The sequence below is a fragment of the Perca fluviatilis genome, chromosome 6 (assembly GCF_010015445.1).
Source record: "Perca fluviatilis chromosome 6, GENO_Pfluv_1.0, whole genome shotgun sequence".
Classification (NCBI taxonomy): Eukaryota; Metazoa; Chordata; class Actinopteri; order Perciformes; family Percidae; genus Perca; species Perca fluviatilis.
Window position 1 is genome coordinate 36924835 of NC_053117.1, and position 19011 is coordinate 36943845.

The 19011-nt window shown below is 42.6% G+C and overlaps 1 protein-coding gene across 2 annotated transcripts in view; it reads left to right on the forward strand.

Annotated features, from left to right (window-relative positions):
* Positions 1 to 19011, forward strand: part of adgrv1 (adhesion G protein-coupled receptor V1) — a 176074-nt gene that overhangs the window by 121285 nt on the left and 35778 nt on the right. For both annotated transcript variants that reach the window (XM_039802605.1, XM_039802606.1), the window contains 2 exons: positions 7974 to 8090; positions 16050 to 16228. In XM_039802605.1, coding sequence (XP_039658539.1) covers positions 7974 to 8090; positions 16050 to 16228 — 296 coding nt within the window. The remainder of the gene's footprint in view (positions 1 to 7973; positions 8091 to 16049; positions 16229 to 19011) is intronic.

The window sequence follows — 19011 nt, forward strand, 5'->3', positions numbered from 1 at the left end:
GCAAAGTAGACCCATTGAGTGTGTGTGTTTAGGGAGCTTGACCTTGTGCAGCTGGCTACTGTGTTTTTATAGCTGTGTGTGTGTGTGCACAAGAATCCATGTGCGTGCGTCTCGTGCCTCGAGTCGCGACCCAAAATTTCTCTGTCTGGTCTCCAGACTGGTTTACACACCAGATGTTGAGGAAGGAAATTCAAGCGGCTCCTTGAAAGCAGCCCTGTTGTGATCGAAAGCAGCTGCAGCTTTCCAGCAGCAGGCCCTTTTTGACTGAAGTGCGAATGGGTGAAAAGAGAGGAGGCCTGCTGGAATGCACCTAAATGTGCTTCATGTGGGTGGTAGTGCTGACATCGTCTGCATGGAGTTAGCATGAGCTTTGGTCTCGGTATGAGCATGCAGCAACAGCACAAATTTCATTGGGTAGTTTTTATTTACATGTTCTCTCTTTAGACTACACCGAACAATTCTGGGATATTCTTGATTTTCCGCATTCCATCGACTTGCAAAATTGACACTAATGACACTGTCCACTTGTTGTCGTTTAAACTTGTTTCAGCTGCCTGCCTCATTCTCTTCAAAGTGCTGACAGTCTCGTATTGCTGTGTCACAAAGGATCACGTTGAAACTCCAAAACATGCAGGCTCTAATCTTGTCCTTTGTTTTGGGAATATATCAGAAAATATGTTTATTTGCCAACAGCTGGCTCAGCAAGTAAGCCTCAGTCAGAGTTTGAACCCAAAACAGCTGTGAACTTTACTTCTACACTCTGATCTTACATTAGGTAGCTGCTTATTTGCCCACACGCACAGTATGTTGAAGTGGACAGCAACAGCGGCTGTGTTAAAGACTTGAGCGTTTCCCTTCAAATGTGACATTAGACACTTAGCTAAGCTGTGATGCAGCGGCTCACACCAGAGGCAGAGCGGGGGATGGCTCTTGGTTTTTTTTTTAAAATAACTTCAACTTTGTGTCATTTCCCCTCAGTCCGTCTGACTGGACCGGCAAATCAATGGTGCAAAAGTTCTGTTACTTGGAAAAAAAATCGCCATTCATTCTGGAAACTCTACTTCAGCATAGTATAACAGAAATAGAAATCAAGATTAGTAATGCTGTCTATTAGGGGTGGGAATCACCAGAGGCCTCACGATACGATATCATCACGATATTTAGGTCACGATAAGACATTATTGCAATATTCTGCAATATATTGCAATTTCTTACCTTTTTTCCAACTTCAAATATTTACCAATGTCCCCAAAAGGAAACTTTGTCAACATCTGTTCATCTCACTTCAATTGCATTGCTGCAAAATGGGATTGTCAAGCAGACAAACTGACCAACACATATATAATAATATAATTATTAATTGGCGTCTTTGTATCGATACGGTATTGCCACGGAAAATATCGCGATGCTATGCTGTATCAATTGTTTCCCCTCCCCCCTACTGTTTACACCAACCACCTACCATACTTATGTTATGTAACTTAAAATAGTAATAGTCAATTTTTCCCTCTTAGGTGGTATGGAGTAAAAAAAGGGCGTATCCTTTTTTTTCTTTTTTTCCCCAAATGGTTTACGGCTTTTTAGGCATTCTTTTATAAATTGAAAAATAGTGCAAATAGGTAACAAATAATTATTTTTATTTTAACAATCTCATATGTCTTGGCAGCAAATGCCCTCGAATCACTTTGTTTACCTCTCCTTCGCCTCCACACACACTGGCCCACTGACCCACCTATCAGCCGTTCCCTCATGTGACCTGCTTCTTGCAACTGCCTGTCCCGTGTGCTTCAGCACGTAAACAACACACACGCTTGAACTGAGAGGCTGCGGCACGTGAGGAGACTGACGATGCTTGGACATACTGAATAGTGCAAGGCGAGAAAAAAATGAGGTTGACTGGCACTTGAATTTATAATGTTGCCGGTCACATTACTCAGTTTAAAGCAGCCGTGGTTGTACTCTATCCATAATTGCAATATGTAATTGGACATATTAAAGCTGCCTTCGCTAAGGTTACAAGAGTTGTGTGAATTGGTCAGCTGTGAATGAGGAGAGGTGGCGTGATTGATAGTAATAAGGACTGAAGTTCCTCAATAGCAGAGCATTGCCTCTGTGAGACAATGATGAGGGTTAAATGATAATATCAAATTTCTCGTTCTCCCTTCCTTTTGCTTTATGTCTTTCTGAACAAAGGCTTAAGAGGAAACACCCAGGGTGCAGGCTGAGGCTGGAACCAGCTAGATCAGACCGGTAGCTGTTAGAGAGAAGGGGGAGGTGAAGGAGAAGGGAGAGGGAGGAGGAGCAGGGGTAGATCAGATGAAGAGTGGAGTGGGGAATGGAGCGTGAGTTGGGGTTAGAGGGAAAAGGATGGGATAAGGTAGACTGAATGAGAGGAGTGGTGAAGGTTAAGTGTTTTGGACAAGAGTCTAGATGGATAGTGTGGCAGGCAGGCAGCAAAGGCCGCCATTCCCTCAGTGGTGTAATGCATCAGGCAGATGCTATTTTTAGCCACACTGATACACTTAGCTACCTTAGCATCAGCACACAGGGCTATCGATCAGCAGCAGAACTCAGTGCGAGGATGAGAGCTGCAGCCAGCAGCAGAAGTAGCTGCACCTGCACCATGTGCAGTTCATTTTTGCAGCATTTCTCTATTCTCCTTTGTTAGGCCTCATAATTAAACAGTGGTGTAGCTTTACGATATAGCTAACTTTATTTAGTTTGCTGCTATACAGTGGTTTTACTTATTTTTTCCTAATGTCTGGCATGTTTCAGTAATCTTGAAGCCATCTGGCTCAGAGATTAGATCAGTTTGCTGTCATCTTCTTTATCATTCACCACTGCCGAGCTAAGGTTGGGAAACAAGCATTTCGGTTTAGCTTGTCATATCAAAGTGAGGTTAAATTATGTCAAAGGTAAGTACAATCATTCCCAAGGCAGCAGTAGATCTGGAACAAAAACAACAACAGCAGTGAAGTGATGGCTTCAGGGCCACAACACAAAGGGGAGAGCTCTGATTGGATATTTAGCCTAGGAGATGGACCAATAGTTCAGGCCAGAGGTCTTGGGCCTAATGACAAGGCCACAAAAACACCGTGTAGCAGTAGAGCTGCTTTGTTTTCAGCTTTGTTATTTGTATTCTCAAGGGCTGTTTCATGTCCTCTGTCTCCAATAGTAAGACATCCCTTTCTTTACTAGGTGTCTTACTGTCTCTCTGATTTATTTCTCTAGCAATTTCCTGGGCGAACAAAATCGCACGAGAGTGAGACAGAATCTTGATATATAATCTTTGTACAATGGGGTAATAAATGTGTTGCATTCAGGCATTATGCGTGTGAGCTTTGGTGGTTCCTGTTTTACCAGATACGAAGGCGCGCACATAGCACACACCTCACTAGCATGACTTGTATTTAGAGTCCTGGAGCACCTCCCAGTCTCTGCTTTGAATGTGTCTCTAGCCCGAGGGTCTAGACAGCTTGACTCCTGGTGTCTTACACACAAGATAAGGTGGCCCGGGGACAAAATGACAGAGCAGTAGATAGGGTTTTGATCAAGTCCACATCCACACCTGTCCCACCCTACTAAGCTATCCCTGTGGCAGGTCATCATTACGACAGTGTTGATGTACCTGTGTTATTTTCACAATGGACTGAACAATGGCCACAGTTGTGACTGTGACCTCCATACCTACTAAAATAATCTCAGCTAATGGGCCCCCCACAAAGGCCATATCCGTATCAACCCATGCCCTTTAACATAGTTTGCGGCTGACTTTAGATTTCTTTCAAAACCACAGAGCTTGACCTTAACGCAGATGTGTGGCTTGAGAAATAGACTACTTTGTGTTGGTGTTTGGGGGGGGGGTGGGTTTGGGGGGTGGTTTATCCCTCACACACTAGATTTAGAACGGAGATTGTCTTCTCTGGTGTTGTTTCATTGGCAGGTTCCAGTTTATGACATGCTCAGATTACAGGAAGTTTGGGATGATTTCTTCCTCCAAAATCTGGTCTAGGGGCCTCGTTTGGTACTGATTCCTCACAAGCAAACACCCACACTGCCACTACTGCAGAGAAATGTTAGACGATTCTTTGAGAATTTCTAACCACAAACTCACCTCATTTATTACAATTTTAGCTTTTTGCCTCATAGCGTAGTACGGCTAGATAAACATAAGAATTTAAATGGCAAAGCCGAACTGCCTTGGTACACACCACAGAAAGGAATAAACACTCCAGAGGAAGATCAGTTTCCTGTTGGTATTTGGTATTTTTCTAGCCTCCCATGTAAATTGCCTCCCATGACAGTCTGGTTGATTCTACACTGCCCTAGCTAATGGCAGCAGCAGCCTAACATGTCTGTTTACAGAAACCCTGATGGCGTGGGTTGATTGGAACAACACTTTGACTTACACTGCACAGTGTCTGTGTATGTGTGTGTGTATCTACCAGCCTCTCTAATGTCACATACAGGGAAATAAGCCACATAACACTGTAAGTCCTCTTTCACAGTTTCATGCCCCGCCCTGCTATTTTAGCCATATGACACAAAGGGTGAAATATTAGCCAGACTGTAGACAATAGGTCTACAGGATTATGTAAGAGGGACAACAGCAATAAAAAAAGTCAGATCAAGTTCCTGTCAGAGTGTGCTTGTGTGTGTGTGTGTGTGTGTGTGTGTACCTGCCTGTGTGACTACAGGGACTTTTGAAAAGGCAGATTGTGACCAGCTCTAATCAAATGAACTTTCCTGTTGTCTCACCCAGACTGATATAGCATACCTGTTTACAGGCTTTCTATCCTTGACCTGAGCCAGGTAGTTCCCAGCCCAGCTCCATAGAGGACACAACCAAACAGACATGCACACGCACAACATCTGGGGGGGCAGCCATCTGTCCGAGAGTCTCTTCACACCACTGCACACGAACACCCGTTTAAGCCCTTTGCCCTCCTTTCCATTCAAGGCCATTTCTCTCTACCTGTTATGTCATTGTTTCATCACAGGTCAGTAGTTTCAGTGGTTCAATAGTTATCCCTGTGGCTATTAGGGTTTGTCACGGAAGGCTGTAGTAAATTTGGGTGGGTGCATTGCTCAAAGCTGTAATGTTAAGACTTAGACTGGTCACTAGTGTTTCAGTATTCACAATGTTGTTGTACGTGTTATAGATACAGCCGGCTCTTATTTGAATCAACCCAAATATCAGGCTGTTTTTATGAAAGATTTGTACATAGCTCCGAAACGTAATGAACTGTAATTTGTACATATTCCACTTATTTATTACTGTGTGCACCACATTGACAAGACCACCCAGGTCCGTGTAGGGATGAGGTTGGTTGGATGGGTGGGTTATGAAACACTGGGAGTTCGTGTCCCGGGATGAGTGCAGGAGCAAAACACAAGACTTTTACCTGGGAAACGGGTCTTCATGTCCCAGGAGTACTACTTAAGGGGAGCGGTGTTTTAATCCAAACCACAATCCGCAGGACAGTCACCTTTTGTCGGCTAAACTCAACTGCAACGGCCGCTGAAAGGACCGTCACCTCACGGTGACTGGAACCCGGCTCACAGTCACGTTTTGGCGGCTGTCAGGTAATGTGACTGGTCGTGAGGTGACCAGCTGGCGGATTGCGTCGGATATCATACGAATTGTTGTGCATATGTTTTCATATGACATCCAAACCCGTTCATGAGAATGCTTTGCTGTCAAATAATCATTAAAAAAAAGATGAGGTGAGACAAAGAGATAAGCTGAGAGTGATTGGCATTGATTATCAGTAGCCGCTAATACACCCACTGATAATTTAACCCATTCAAATTCCATGTGTGCCTTTGGTGCACACAGCCCCAAAAATGTATTGCCACCCTTTTTGTGCACGCCACACTTGACTGTGCCTTACGCTTGATTTAACAAAATTAGAGCCTTTTGTGTTAAACCAACATGCGTGTATATACTGCATGTTTGCTTATGATGATGTGTCCAGCGTCCTGCAGTTTATTTAGCATTTCTCGCTTGGTAGTACCCCATTGTTTTGCTTTTGAGAGGCTAGATGGTGTGCCTTTGGCCAAATGAGGCTAACTCACTGCCAAAAACACACAACCCCGCCGCATAATCTTTGTTCCCATAAGCTACCTGAACAGCTTCTCCACTCAGGCACGATTCCAGGCAGCTCAGGCACGAGTTTCCTTCCTGTGCCATCCCTCCCACTCACAAACTGCAGGGCTTGAAACATTGATGGGAAACTGAGTCATGATTCTTGTTTAAAAAAAGGCCCTGACTTTTCCCCTTACTCAACAGGAGGATGCAGTCAGGGTTAGCAAGAGCTGGAAAATCCAGGAATGGTTATTTAGGGTTTTTCGTAATGTAGGAAAATAGGCCAGAGGAAAAAGAAACCTACATAGAGGAAGATACAAAGACAGAAAATACACTTCAAGAGAAAGCTTGTAGAGAAAAGTCTTTTTTGGGGGGCATTTTTGGCCTTTATTTTTGACAGGACAGCTGAAGACATGAAAGGGGAGAGAGAGAGGGGCAATGACATGCAGCAAAAGGCCTCAGGTCAGAGTTGAACCCGGGCCCACTGCGTCGAGGAGTAAACCTCTATATATGGGCACCCATTCTACCAACTGAGCTGTCTGGGCACCCGAGAGAAAAGGGGTGACTGCGTTGACATCACCCCAATTAAATATGCAAGATTTATGGTGTCATCTGAATGTCATGTCACTTAATATCATTCTTCACTATGAGTGAGCTCAACACAAGACAAGCCAAACAAATATAAGCTGTGTGTGCCTGTATATAAGTGTGGAAAACAGGTCATTTATCTGCTCACAATGCCTATTTACCTGGTTACTATAGAGACTATTTACAGTAGTTAAGCAAATTAGCTGAAACCATAGAACTGTACCAACAGTATACATTAGCTTGTTTTGGAGATATAAAGAGCTCATCTTGTCTTTCTTCAAAACCATTTGCTTGGCTTTAAGTGAACTCACATGACTGTTGAGGTTACAGAGATAATTACTGTATGTAGTTTGTGTGTAATAAGACTCTCTTAAGATCCTCCCCCAAAATTACAATAAAATATAGTCTGCCGTTTTTACCTGAAGCTCTGTCTGCTACTGTATGTCCCTGACTGCTCCGTGTAATGATATAATCTAAGTGACATTTGGCACCAAGTTATCATTCTTTCCCACTCCCCTCCATTCACCCGCTTTCTGGTCCATGGCACTGGCAGCGGGCCGACAGGCTGTAGGTTATGTAACAATCGCCCCGGCTGCGATGGCACCGCTCAGTGCCAGAGGTTAATGAAGCTCTCTGATGGACAGCAGAACAGTATTTTCTGCTGCCTTCATGGGTTTTCCACACAGTCCTGCCTCCAATGTTACAGATTGAATTTTGGCCTCCAAAACCCTCTCTTCCTTTCTCTCCCTCTATCTCACACACACACACACACACACACACTGACCACAGGCTGTTTTCCGCAGTGAATCTGCAATGGCCTTTATTCCATTATGTGGAGTAGTGTTACACCCACACATTTGTACAAATCTTTGTGCGTGTTGGATGATACGAAAGGCACACCTTGGTCAGCTGTTGTTATGTTGTCGATGTTTGTATTTTTGCTCCCGCCTGCATAGCTTGCTGCATGGTGATGTAACAGGTCTGCAGGATAGGTTGTATCTCTTTGGGAGGAGGGCTATCTACATCCTGCTCTCTCCTTTAAAAATGTATAGCTTATACATCGTATGACCTGCTGACACTGCAAGGAGTACTGCGCCTGTCTGCGTGCAAGCAAGTGTGCCAGTTAGTCATGAAAGTCACTGTGTTCTCCAAACAAAGCAGATTGTGTGCATACTGTACAGTAATTGCCATGATGCAACATGCTGCTGCTGCTGCTTCATAGGCTGAAGGATGAAAGGCTCCTTTACACACAATGGTAACTGATTTTAAATTTGTCTTAATTTCTCTTTCTCTACAGATCTGTTTCCTGGTGTCAGCTTTCCGTGGCCGGATGTTTTCAGAGGACAGCTGTGCTGCTTTGGCCCTCTTCTCTCACTATTTCCACCTCAGTCAGTTCTTTTGGATGCTCATACAGGTAACAGCAAGTTAACAACACACTTGACTTTACATAGCGACTAAAAACTCTTTCTTACTCTTACCACTTATAGCATTAAACCTACATATTCGGACAAAACCATTGTCACATACATTCGATTTTTAGACCGGCACGGCCAGCAGCAGTGAACATCCCCCTACATTAGTGCCCAGGAGACAAACTGGCACCTCTCCAGCTACCAGTCCACACTTGAACTGGCGACTCTCCGGTTCCCAAGCCAAGTCCCCATGTTCAGTCCCCCAGTTGACACATTCATTTGCTCTGTTTCTGTTCTTTTACCTGGATGAAGGCTGCTTCCCCATGCCTTATATCACCTTGTTAAACTGTGTCTGTCCAGTCTGCAAGCCTCAACAATGATGTCCAGTCACTAGGCCTTCAACCAATCAATAGAGCCAAGTGTTGACTCAGGAGGGTCAATAAAGTCAGTTTGTCAGTGAAAGCTAAACAGGGCTTCTAAAATGCTCTCATATTTTATCTTATCATATACACTCTAATATGATCCCATTATTTTTCCCACTTTGGATTCTTCACTGTAGTTTCTTGCCGTTAATCTGGACATCACTTTGTTATTTATTCAAATATGATTATTTCAAATTTAAGGGCACCTGCTCGTTTTCCTCATCTGCTCGTTTTCCTCATGACTTGGCATAAACAGGGTTTCCATTCTTTCTTTTGTTCCTGACGTGAAGCATGTGTTTTTTACGTAATACCTAGTGAAAACTTCATTCCTCCACCATGTGGGCTTAGGCAGGTTTTGATTAGTGGGTGAGATTGAGGTACCAGACTGGTGCATGGCACGATCTCTGACCCTAGACTGGTACCACTTAGTAACACCTCAGTCCAGCAGCTCCTACTTGACCATCTGCCCTCTATTACGTTTTCTCTTTTATGTGACATAACTGCCAAGAACAAAGCTCGGCAGGCAAAGTCCCAATTTGCAGCTTAACATGCACACATGAAGAAGATATTAGGGGTGCAACGGATCACAAAACTCACGGTTCGGATCGGATCACAGTTTTGAGTCATGGATCAGATAAATTTTCGGATCAGCACAAAAAAGGGGAAAATTTAAATGATTTATTAAAAATTTAATAAGAATAATAACTTCTGTTAGCAGTAAATTCCTGTTAAATGACAAAAACAGATGAGAAAAGGGTATTTTACAATAACTTTGAATGCACCACAAGGTTTACCAGTTTTAAGTAAATGCACCATTTAGTCCCGTCTGTGTTGTTTTCCCAACAACAGCAGTGACCAAGTGCTAGTTTGTAGTGGTGTTGATACCAAGTAAATGTAGAGTGTTCAGAAACTACAATACAAAAATTAAATAAAATTTCTCCTTTGATTGCACTTCTATTCTGCTTGTGTGTGTGTGTGCTGCTGGCCGCTGCCGGGCCTGGCTGCTTGCTTGTTTGCCCGGCGCCACTGAGTCACGTGACGGTACAACATCAAAACACAACAGAGGGGAGGAGGAGCAAAGTGTGCCTGCTCCGCGCTGTGACAGGAGCGGCACTTGAAAGCGGCAGCACTTACACAGACACAGACTTCCAGGTCGCCTCTTTGATAAAACCGGAGCAGTGCATACTGGAGAAAAAATGAAACTTAAGTATCTAAGCAATCTTTTGTTGCCTCTACCGTCTGTGTCAGAGCATCAGAGAGCAGCGCAGACATTTAAGTGGTACCGAAATGGGGCACCGAAATCGGTGTTGCTATTCCATTACTGCTTTAAGCTTTAGTGCGTAACTTTTTGATGTTAATGAACGTCCGTTACATTCAAGCCATTGCCAAATGAGTTGCTACAAAGCTAATTAAGACTATCGGCTCCACACAACTCTCTCTGTGTTTCTCAGAAGATTGTGGGGTCTGGTGAGTTTCCCGCGCAGAAACTCGAGTGAAGAGAATGACCTCTTCTGAAGAGTCCATCATGTTTTGTTAATCCTCCATGTCCTCCTTGGCTACTAGCAACTGCGTGGAGGAGGGGTGGGGGCGATCACGGAAGGCTTGTATCATGTGGACGCACCAATGGTTTTGTTGTCATTACTTAGAATTCCTCATGGGGGCGACAGAAACTATGCACTATAGCTTTAAACTAGAGACGGCCAGATACCATTTTTTGCTTCCCGATACTAATTCCGATACCTGAACTTGCGTATCGGCCGATACCGAGTACCGATCCGATACCAGTGTGTCCTATATTTTATTATGTTTTAACAATTGTATACTACCTGTATGGATGTGATATTATTTCTATCTTTGTTGTCGGTCTGGCTCAGGTTAAACTCTTTGTGAAACATGAACAAATACAAGCAATGAATGCCACAGAACTTTCTTTTATATAACGGAAAAAGAACATAAATAAACTACTTTAACTTAGATTTTCTTTAGGGCTTTATTACGTGGTATCGGATCGATGCATTAACTCCAGTACTTCCTGATACCGATACCAGCGTTTTAGGCAGTATCGGAGCCGATACCGATACTGGTATCGATATCGGAACATCTCTACTTTAAACACTAAAATACTACATTTATTTTATCTGTTAATTGTCATACAATTATAAAAAAAAACTAGATCTATCCCACACACAAAGCCAAAATAATATTAGGATTTTTAGCTGCCAGTGTACGTCTCGCCTAAGCCAATTTTAATCCTACAGAGAGACCCTAGATGACTTATGACCTGCTGACAAAACACAGGAATGCAGTGGCCTTCATCAGCAGCTCCTTCAGAGAGGAGCGCTGCCCCAGGGAGAGACCCTTTACCTCAGCTGATCTCCTCCAAAGCCTGCCCTGAAGTGAAACAAATTCACTGACTTAATTAAAATAACTCCTTGTCCATGTCGTTTGATTAGTATTTTTAAAACTTCAAAAATGTAGCCTGGATTGATAGATTTGATAGAGGGAAACCATAAAGAATCCTCCATAAGGAAGAAAAAAACAAATTCAACTTTGGAAATGATCCACTGACATTAACTGGGACAGCAACTTTGTCTTGTTTGTATTAACTGTTGCCCTACATAGTCAGTTTGCAAATGACTGCAAACTAACATATCTTCATTGAGTGGTGGCTCAGGGTGTTTTGAAAACTGAACTCAGGCCCAAATAATACTTTGCATTTCAAGGTGGGAAATGTGATCCATTGTTGTCATGACTCAAAATCTCTTAAAACAGTTGTTATGTGTCCAACAATGAATCAGGCAACAAGAATGTGTACAAGTCATTTAGTCTGGGTTAAAATATGAGTTCCACCACGTTAACACGGGAAACAAATTGAACCAGTAATTGTATGTATTGTACTAGAGCATTATACCGAGGAGACCTGTCCCCAAATAAACTTTTCCTCTCGTTGTCCCCCTTTTACGTAACTACTGTTGTTTTGTTGCCATCAGTCCTTTGTCGTGTGACGTTTGTAAGTGAACATAATCATTGTTTATGTAGTGGATATAATCTCTTCTGGCACATACGTTATTATTGGTGGAGTATTATAAGATTAGCCCCTTTTTTCATGTCAGAATGTTTACCAGATGACCTGTGAGATATCTTAAGGGATAAAGGCTCAGACCAAAGGCTTTCATGTGGCTTAATAAGTGTTAGAATTTGGATGACGATAACAGATCAAATGCATTGTGTAATGCACATTGGAGTAGTTAGTATGGTAGTAAAGCTGATATGATCTAGTGTAGAAAACATTAGCTATGATTCACCCCAGAAGGAGTTCAAATAGGAGGAAAAAATGTGGTTTTAGTTCACTTCGGATTTTCATTTGTTTTTATTCATACAGTTGCTCACTCAGACTTTTTTTTAAAGGTCCCATGACATGGTGCTCTTTGGATGCTTTTATATAGGCCTTAGTGGTCCCCTAATACTGTATCTGAAGTCTCTTTATATAGGCCTTAGTGGTCCTCTAATACTGTATCTGAAGTCTCTTTTATATAGACCTTAGTGGTCCCCTAATACTGTATCTGAAGTCTCTTTTATATAGACCTTAGTGGTCCCCTAATACTGTATCTGAAGTCTCTTTTATATAGACCTTAGTGGTCCCCTAATACTGTATCTGAAGTCTCTTTTATATAGACCTTAGTGGTCCCCTAATACTGTATCTGAAGTCTCTTTCCCGAAATTCAGCCTTGGTGCAGAATTACAGCCACTAGAGCCAGTCCCACAATGAGCTTTCCTTAGTATGTGCCATTTCTGTGTCTGTACCTATTGAGGAGGAGAGGGGGGGGGCAAGGTGGAGGGTGGGGATGTGGCCTTGACCAACTGCCACTTTGCTCGTTTGAAAGTCATGATGTCTCTCTCTCATGGGTGGGCCAAATTCTCTGGGCGGGCAAAGCAGAGAAAGGGGAGGTAACCTTGCTCCTTATGACATCATAAGGAGAAGATTCCAGATCGGCCCATCTGAGCTTTTCAGAGCAGGATACCCAGGGCTCGGTTTACACCTATCACCATTTCTAGCCACTGGGGGACCATAGGCAGGCTGGGGGAACTCATATTAATGTTAAAAAACCTCATAAAGTGAAATTCTCATGCCATGGGACCTTTTAAAATTGCCCTTTGTACTTTAACACCCCTGCCAAAATTGTCCCTGGCCATTTGTTTTTTGTCAGCAACTATAGCAGCTGACAATGAAAATATTGCTGCCACTCTTCCTTTGATTGATGTGTGGCTTTAAATCCTTTCTGTCCTCGTCTGTCTCTGTATCGACCCCATTGATGTCTCACAGCTCATTTTCCCCCCCTATCAGGTAGCTGCTTTCAGCTAAGTAGCTGATATGAGTTGGCGCTAGCAAACCCATCTCAGACCACAAAAAAGACTTCAAATCAATAACTGCAGTGTGTGGGTGTGTGTGTAAGGATGTCCAATAGTTGGTCAGAGGAATATGCACTGACATTTTGCCAGAAAACAGCCAATAATTGAATCACTATCCAGACCTGCGTTTTCTTGACTGCAGGGGCATTCTCGCCATGCATATTACATATCAGTACTGAACAGCTCTTTAAGCCAGGAACGACCTACTAAAGACTTGCATTGGCCTACTGTATGTGTATTTTTACCCTGTTTCAAAGTGTTGGACGAGACCTGCCAGTGTTCTGCTAGTAGACAGATGGATTTGATTGTGATAATGGGTGGACAAGTGGCCACCAATTGCCGTCAGGCTAGCCAGTCAGTCAGCCATGTGATCAGACATCCAGGTGGCGAGTATCCCAACAGTGCTACTGCTTCAATCACGCTTGAAGGATCAGTTTACCCTACATTACATCATACGCACTTACCATCAGTGGCTTCCAGCAGTGCAGATAGTTTCAGTTGTATTTGTAATTTGTAATTCAAAAATTCCGAATGCAATCTGAGTTATCCACAGAACACGCTGTCAAATGTTTTCATGGCGTGTTCCTTTAATAGGAAGTAGTTCCAGTGTAAACTATTCACTACATCTGGGGAATATCCAGACTAACAGGACATTTTCTTTGAAAAGACACATTGCTGTTGAATTTGTGTAATGTTCAGTTCAAATTCTATTCACTCCCATTGTGTTGCGATGGCAACAGAAATCTCACAAACCGCAAAACCTTGACAAATATAAAACCCAAACTATTTGTATGGCTGTTCAATTCAATTCAGTTTTATTTATAGTGTAAAATCATAACAGACAGGACACTTTACAGATAGAGTAGTTCTAGACCACACTATAATTTACAGAGACCCAACAATTCCCACAAGGGCAGGCATTTGGTGCGAGAGTGGCGAGGAAAAACTTTCTTTTAAGAGGCAAAAACCTCGCACAGAACCTAGCTCTTGGGCTCTATGCCTCAACTGGTTGGGGAGAGCGGGGGCGAGAAACAGAGAGATATAAGAAATACTGTATATGTTTTGTAATTTGGTTGAATGGCAGTTAAGACAAAAGCATAACCAATGGTCGAGCCACCTAGTCAGCAAGCATATTGATCATTCAGTGTCATTTAGCCTGGTAACATATTGCAATATTCTTAGGCTGCAGTATCAACAGTCAGTGAAGGACGTAGCCACTACAGAGGCAAGTTACCCATAATCCATTTACCTCAATGGCTCCAGCCTGCTCACAAGCCTGCCAAGGAAAGGCATTTCTTGAATCTAACTGACATCAAGCTATTGTCTCAGTGCGGTCAAGTAAAGCTGTTAAGAAAAATAGCGATCTGGTGATTCGCCGCAGGATTGTGTGCTGCACAGAACTACATGGTGATTGGTTATACATGGTTATGGGGGAGACGGAGGTTATCTGAGGAAGAGGTCAGCGTCGCTTTAACCTTATGTCATTCATTGCAACACAGTGTCCGCTGTGCAAACGTCCTGCTGAACAGCCAGAACACACTGGGCGCGCAAGCCTAGCAGCCTAGTGCAGCTATTTTTATTTCGGCGCCCATTTAATCCAATCTGTCCGTTCACGCCGGGCGCGTAGCGTCCGCGTCGGACCGTGCCCTGCAACGATAGTTTCACCGTCTCCTCTATTTCTTGCGCAGGACGGGAGCGTATGTGTCAAGTGTAGAAATATTTCTCTAATCTAGATGTGTTATTCTCAGTATTAAAGTTGTATTCCCTGTATAATGTATAGACTCGGGACACACAGATAGTTAGCTTAAGCTTTGATTACCTTATAGCCCAGGAATGTAAGTGTATGTTTTTCTGTACCACATGGAGAAGTGGAACGGGAGGGGGTGGCTCTTCGGTCACTGTGTGTGTGTGTATGTGAGAGCTGGGAAATCTGCCCGGAGACAGGAGGGAGAGAGGAGGGGGACGCCTTCAAGCAACATGATAAAAGATAGGAAGACGGTTACATGGTGTTCATTATCTGACATAGACTTTGCTGACTTGAACTCTGTATATTTTTGTCTGCGGTTAGGGAAACTTAGTATCATTTTGTGAACCCACAATTGTGTTTTGTAAACTTAAATGCTGGACTTTAGTGAACTTGCTTAGCTGAACTCTACGTCTCAGATTAATCCTTGTGGTCTGGTAAACTTAAGTCCGATGTAAGAAGGTGCTGGAATTAATAAATTGGAGTCAGATTTAACAGTCCCTAGGGCCTTATTTTAGACAGAATTCCCTTCACAAGCCAGGCAGGTAATCACACACAGGAAGACCACAGTGCAGCCGGATAATTTACAAAAATAAAACACTCAAAATAAAATACTACTAGAGCTAAGAGGAGAAGGATCGCTTTGTGAAATATTCGTCCGGTATCAATGGCCAAGCGCACAATCAGGCACGTATCTACGCTACGCGACAATGCTGTTGCGTAAATGTTTATTACTCTGAACAAATGAAAAAATTGCTTTATTGATAACCCATTTCTACATTTATTTTCCTTTTTAAATGAAAGTTAAATCTGTATAGGCTGTAAACAGTGTGGTCGTAATGAGGCTAGATGGAGTAAAGGTCACCAATTTGTAACCCCAGCCCACAAGAAAGACTGGGAAAATAGGGAGATGCTTTGTTTTTTTCCCTGTAGCGCCACGTTAAAACTTGAAAGTAACCTTTGCCCTTTGCTCTTCACCAGTGCAGCGGTTTAACATTGTCTGAGAGATATGTTATTGTCTGCGGAGGTCTTCACACAGGGGTAATACATTGTGTTGCAACCAACAGGTGTTCAGAAAAGCTGCTTATGGAACAATGCAGGGCTCAGTGTATCAGATGGATGAGACTATCAAAGCCTGCTAGATTACAAAGCAAATATAGCTATTGTGGGTGTGATTAAAAAATGTGGTTGTACTTCTTCACTCCCTATGAGCACCAAATGTTCTTAAAAGAAAGATGGAAAACTCCTTCAAGCTCCAAAAACGTTTTAATTTTCCTCACAACATTATCGAGAAATATTATCATCCATATAGTTCAGGTGTTGCTTGTGTTAGCGCATATCTGTTTTTCTTTACATAAGTTGTTTTTCTCAAACTCTGTCCCCAGGCGGTGAACTTCTGGCAAGTTCTGGTGATGAATGACGAGCACACAGAGCGTCGATACCTGCTGTACTTCCTGTCGGGCTGGGGACTTCCAGCTCTCGTTATCATTGTCCTGGTCATCGTCTTGCTCGGCGGCTACGGATGGACCATAGACAGTGTATACGGACTGGTGCAAGGAGATGTGTAAGTGTGGACATTGCAAAACACAGGCGCACAAATACACACACACACACAAGTCGTCTTTAGAATTGCTTAAACGGAGGTGGAATCGACCCAACCCTGACGTAATCTGTTTTTGTAAGAGGACTCGTGGGTGTGTTTTTTTACACCAGTCTGAGTCAGTCGTGGTGACTTCAGTTTCTTTTTCAGACCCAGGCAAATTCCGCTTCAGGGTAGAGTAGAGCAAACAGAAAACACCTGAGCCGGTGACATCATGTCAGGAGGTAGTTTGCCCAATCAAATAAATGAACGAATGAGTCTCCCCACATAGAAACCTGATTTTTCACCTTAAAGGCAGAGGTTTTTACACAGAAGGGTGTAGGGAGGAAGGGAGCAATCTTAAATAACCCATTTCCCATGTGGCTATGTTTTGTGTCTGTGTGTGGGCTATAAATAACTGGTTGCATCTATGTATAGAGCACCTGAAACCAAGAACACAACATATGAGGTCACTTTGTAAAAAAAAAAATACCTGCACAATGGTCCCTAGTCAGGTGTGTCTAAGGGTGTGTGTGTGTGTGTGTGTGTGTGTGTGTGTGTGTGTGTGTGTGTGTGTGTGTGTGTGTGTGTGTGTGTGTGTGTGTGTGTGAGTAAACTTTTTACGTTGCAACATGTGCTTCAGGGGCCGTCTTGCGTGTGGGATAAAGCGTGTGTGTGACGGGGCTAAATCAAATACTGATGAAGTTTGAGCACTTAAATCGCGTCTAAAATTAGCCCGAGGTCTTAGGTGTGGCTGTTATCCTTGGGATCGAGGGTGTATGCGTGTTTCCTGTGGGTGGATGGGTAGGGTGTTTGCAAGACAGTGAGCGTATACATGAGAGACTCAAGGATACAGAGGAGTATTCAGTTTCCCTGGAAGCGTACCTTCCTCACAGGGAATGAGGCAGCCTTTTATACCCCCCCCCCGTCTCTCTCCTTTTGCATGTGAACAGGTAGCCGTCTTGTTTTCTCAACACTCAAGTTGTCTCAGTTTCACCCTGCTTGCTTACAAACAGGTGTCAAGCTCAAACCTTGCGTCAGTGAGCATTTTTGTGTCATACGTATTTTATTTCATATGTATCCTATCAACAGAAGTCAACTTTTCGCCCTTTTTTTGTCACGATTACCTGTTGTCACCCTTCTATCACCACTGTGGTGCCTGTACTCTGTCTTCCATATAGTTAACAGGGTTCAACAATAGGGGTTGCCCGATGGCCCTGGTCAAGTAAAACGCCACGTCGGGCAAGTAAATATAACAACCCACTTGCCTGTTTGGGCATCATCGTATCATAAAGTGACGTTATAAAAAAAAAAATCTGATGCTTTTGATGTTTTTCATGTTTGTTTACGCTTTTTTGACATTTTTTCCGAAGTTTGACAATTTTTTTCTCTATTTTTTTTTCTCTATTTTTTTCCCCTCTGAAATAAAACATTTGTATAGGGGCCAGAAAAATTTACTTTGGGCAAATAAAACATTTGTTCTTCACTTTTGACCCAGTTGAACCCTGATTAGTACTTACACAGGGTACATTAAGGTGTACCTTCATCTCTCTGGGTCTCACATTGTGTGGTTGAGAGGTCCTATTAGTGCTATGTTGGTTGAACCTCATTAGATTTTTACTGTGGCACATACAGTACAGCAGATCATTTTGATTCACTGTTGATGAGCAGAAGTGATCATTGAAATTTCACCACAGATACATCACCCAATTAGCTTTTGCCAGTGAAGTAAATCTAATAACCATGATTTGGAGTTGAAAAAACAATTTAAATACAGTTGGATTTTGTTATTTGAGTCTAACATGATAAACGGTGTTACTTGGACGGACTGATTCATGGTTAGTGTGGCTACTTCAAAGCCAGGCTATAAAGTAATTTCCTGGGAAGGCGGACATTTAAACTTGACATCTACATGTATCTATTCCATACAGGCTGTTTTATAGTCTTACCTGTGTAAATGAAAATATACAACTTTAATGTCCTGTCATCACATTATGCAAGTCAAAGGATACTACAGAAGCATGTCTGTCTCCTTAATATCGAGTTGACTTATACCTTTAACTTTATATTAGGTGTTCCTTAAACAAGGCCCTGTGCTTAAGTGACCCATAACAGTCCAACCATATGCGTAGAAAAGAAAATCCCTGCAGTATTTCTATGAAAATCCCCCATAAAAGGCATTACTCACTTTATTTATTCCCTCCCAAACTATATAAAGTTGGTAAAATGTGTCCCTGGGTAATGTTTTTTTTTTTTATTATTATTATTTCTCATGAGACTTTCTTAGGATTTTTCACTACAGTAGTATCTCATCCTCTCACAAGGCCACAGCCGTACAAATATCCATATTCCAGTGTGTTTACACTCTCATGGTCTGGCTGGCACCGGTTAACGTAATGCTTTATTTGGCCTACCTCATGCTATGTTGTGGCTAGCATAGCTCTAATTATATCTCTGCGACCTCTCAGTTCTGCCGTGAGGTCCTATCTGTATTGCACGCTCCCACCAAACCAGGGGCCGAGCTTGTTTTGTGAAAAGGTCAAAGTCACATGAGTGTTTTGGCAGTTAACAGTTTTTTTGAGGTTGTTGATTTTTACCAGAGAAAGCTGTTTTTCTCAGTTGTTTTTTTTTTTCTTCTTTTTTTCATAAAGAAAAAAACACATCTGATTGGACAGAAGCTGGGAAAGAACTCAATGAAGATTTCCCAGGAAAACAAGTCATACTGAGTCACAATAGGCAAATTGCAGAAAGAGAAATAACTTGATTGT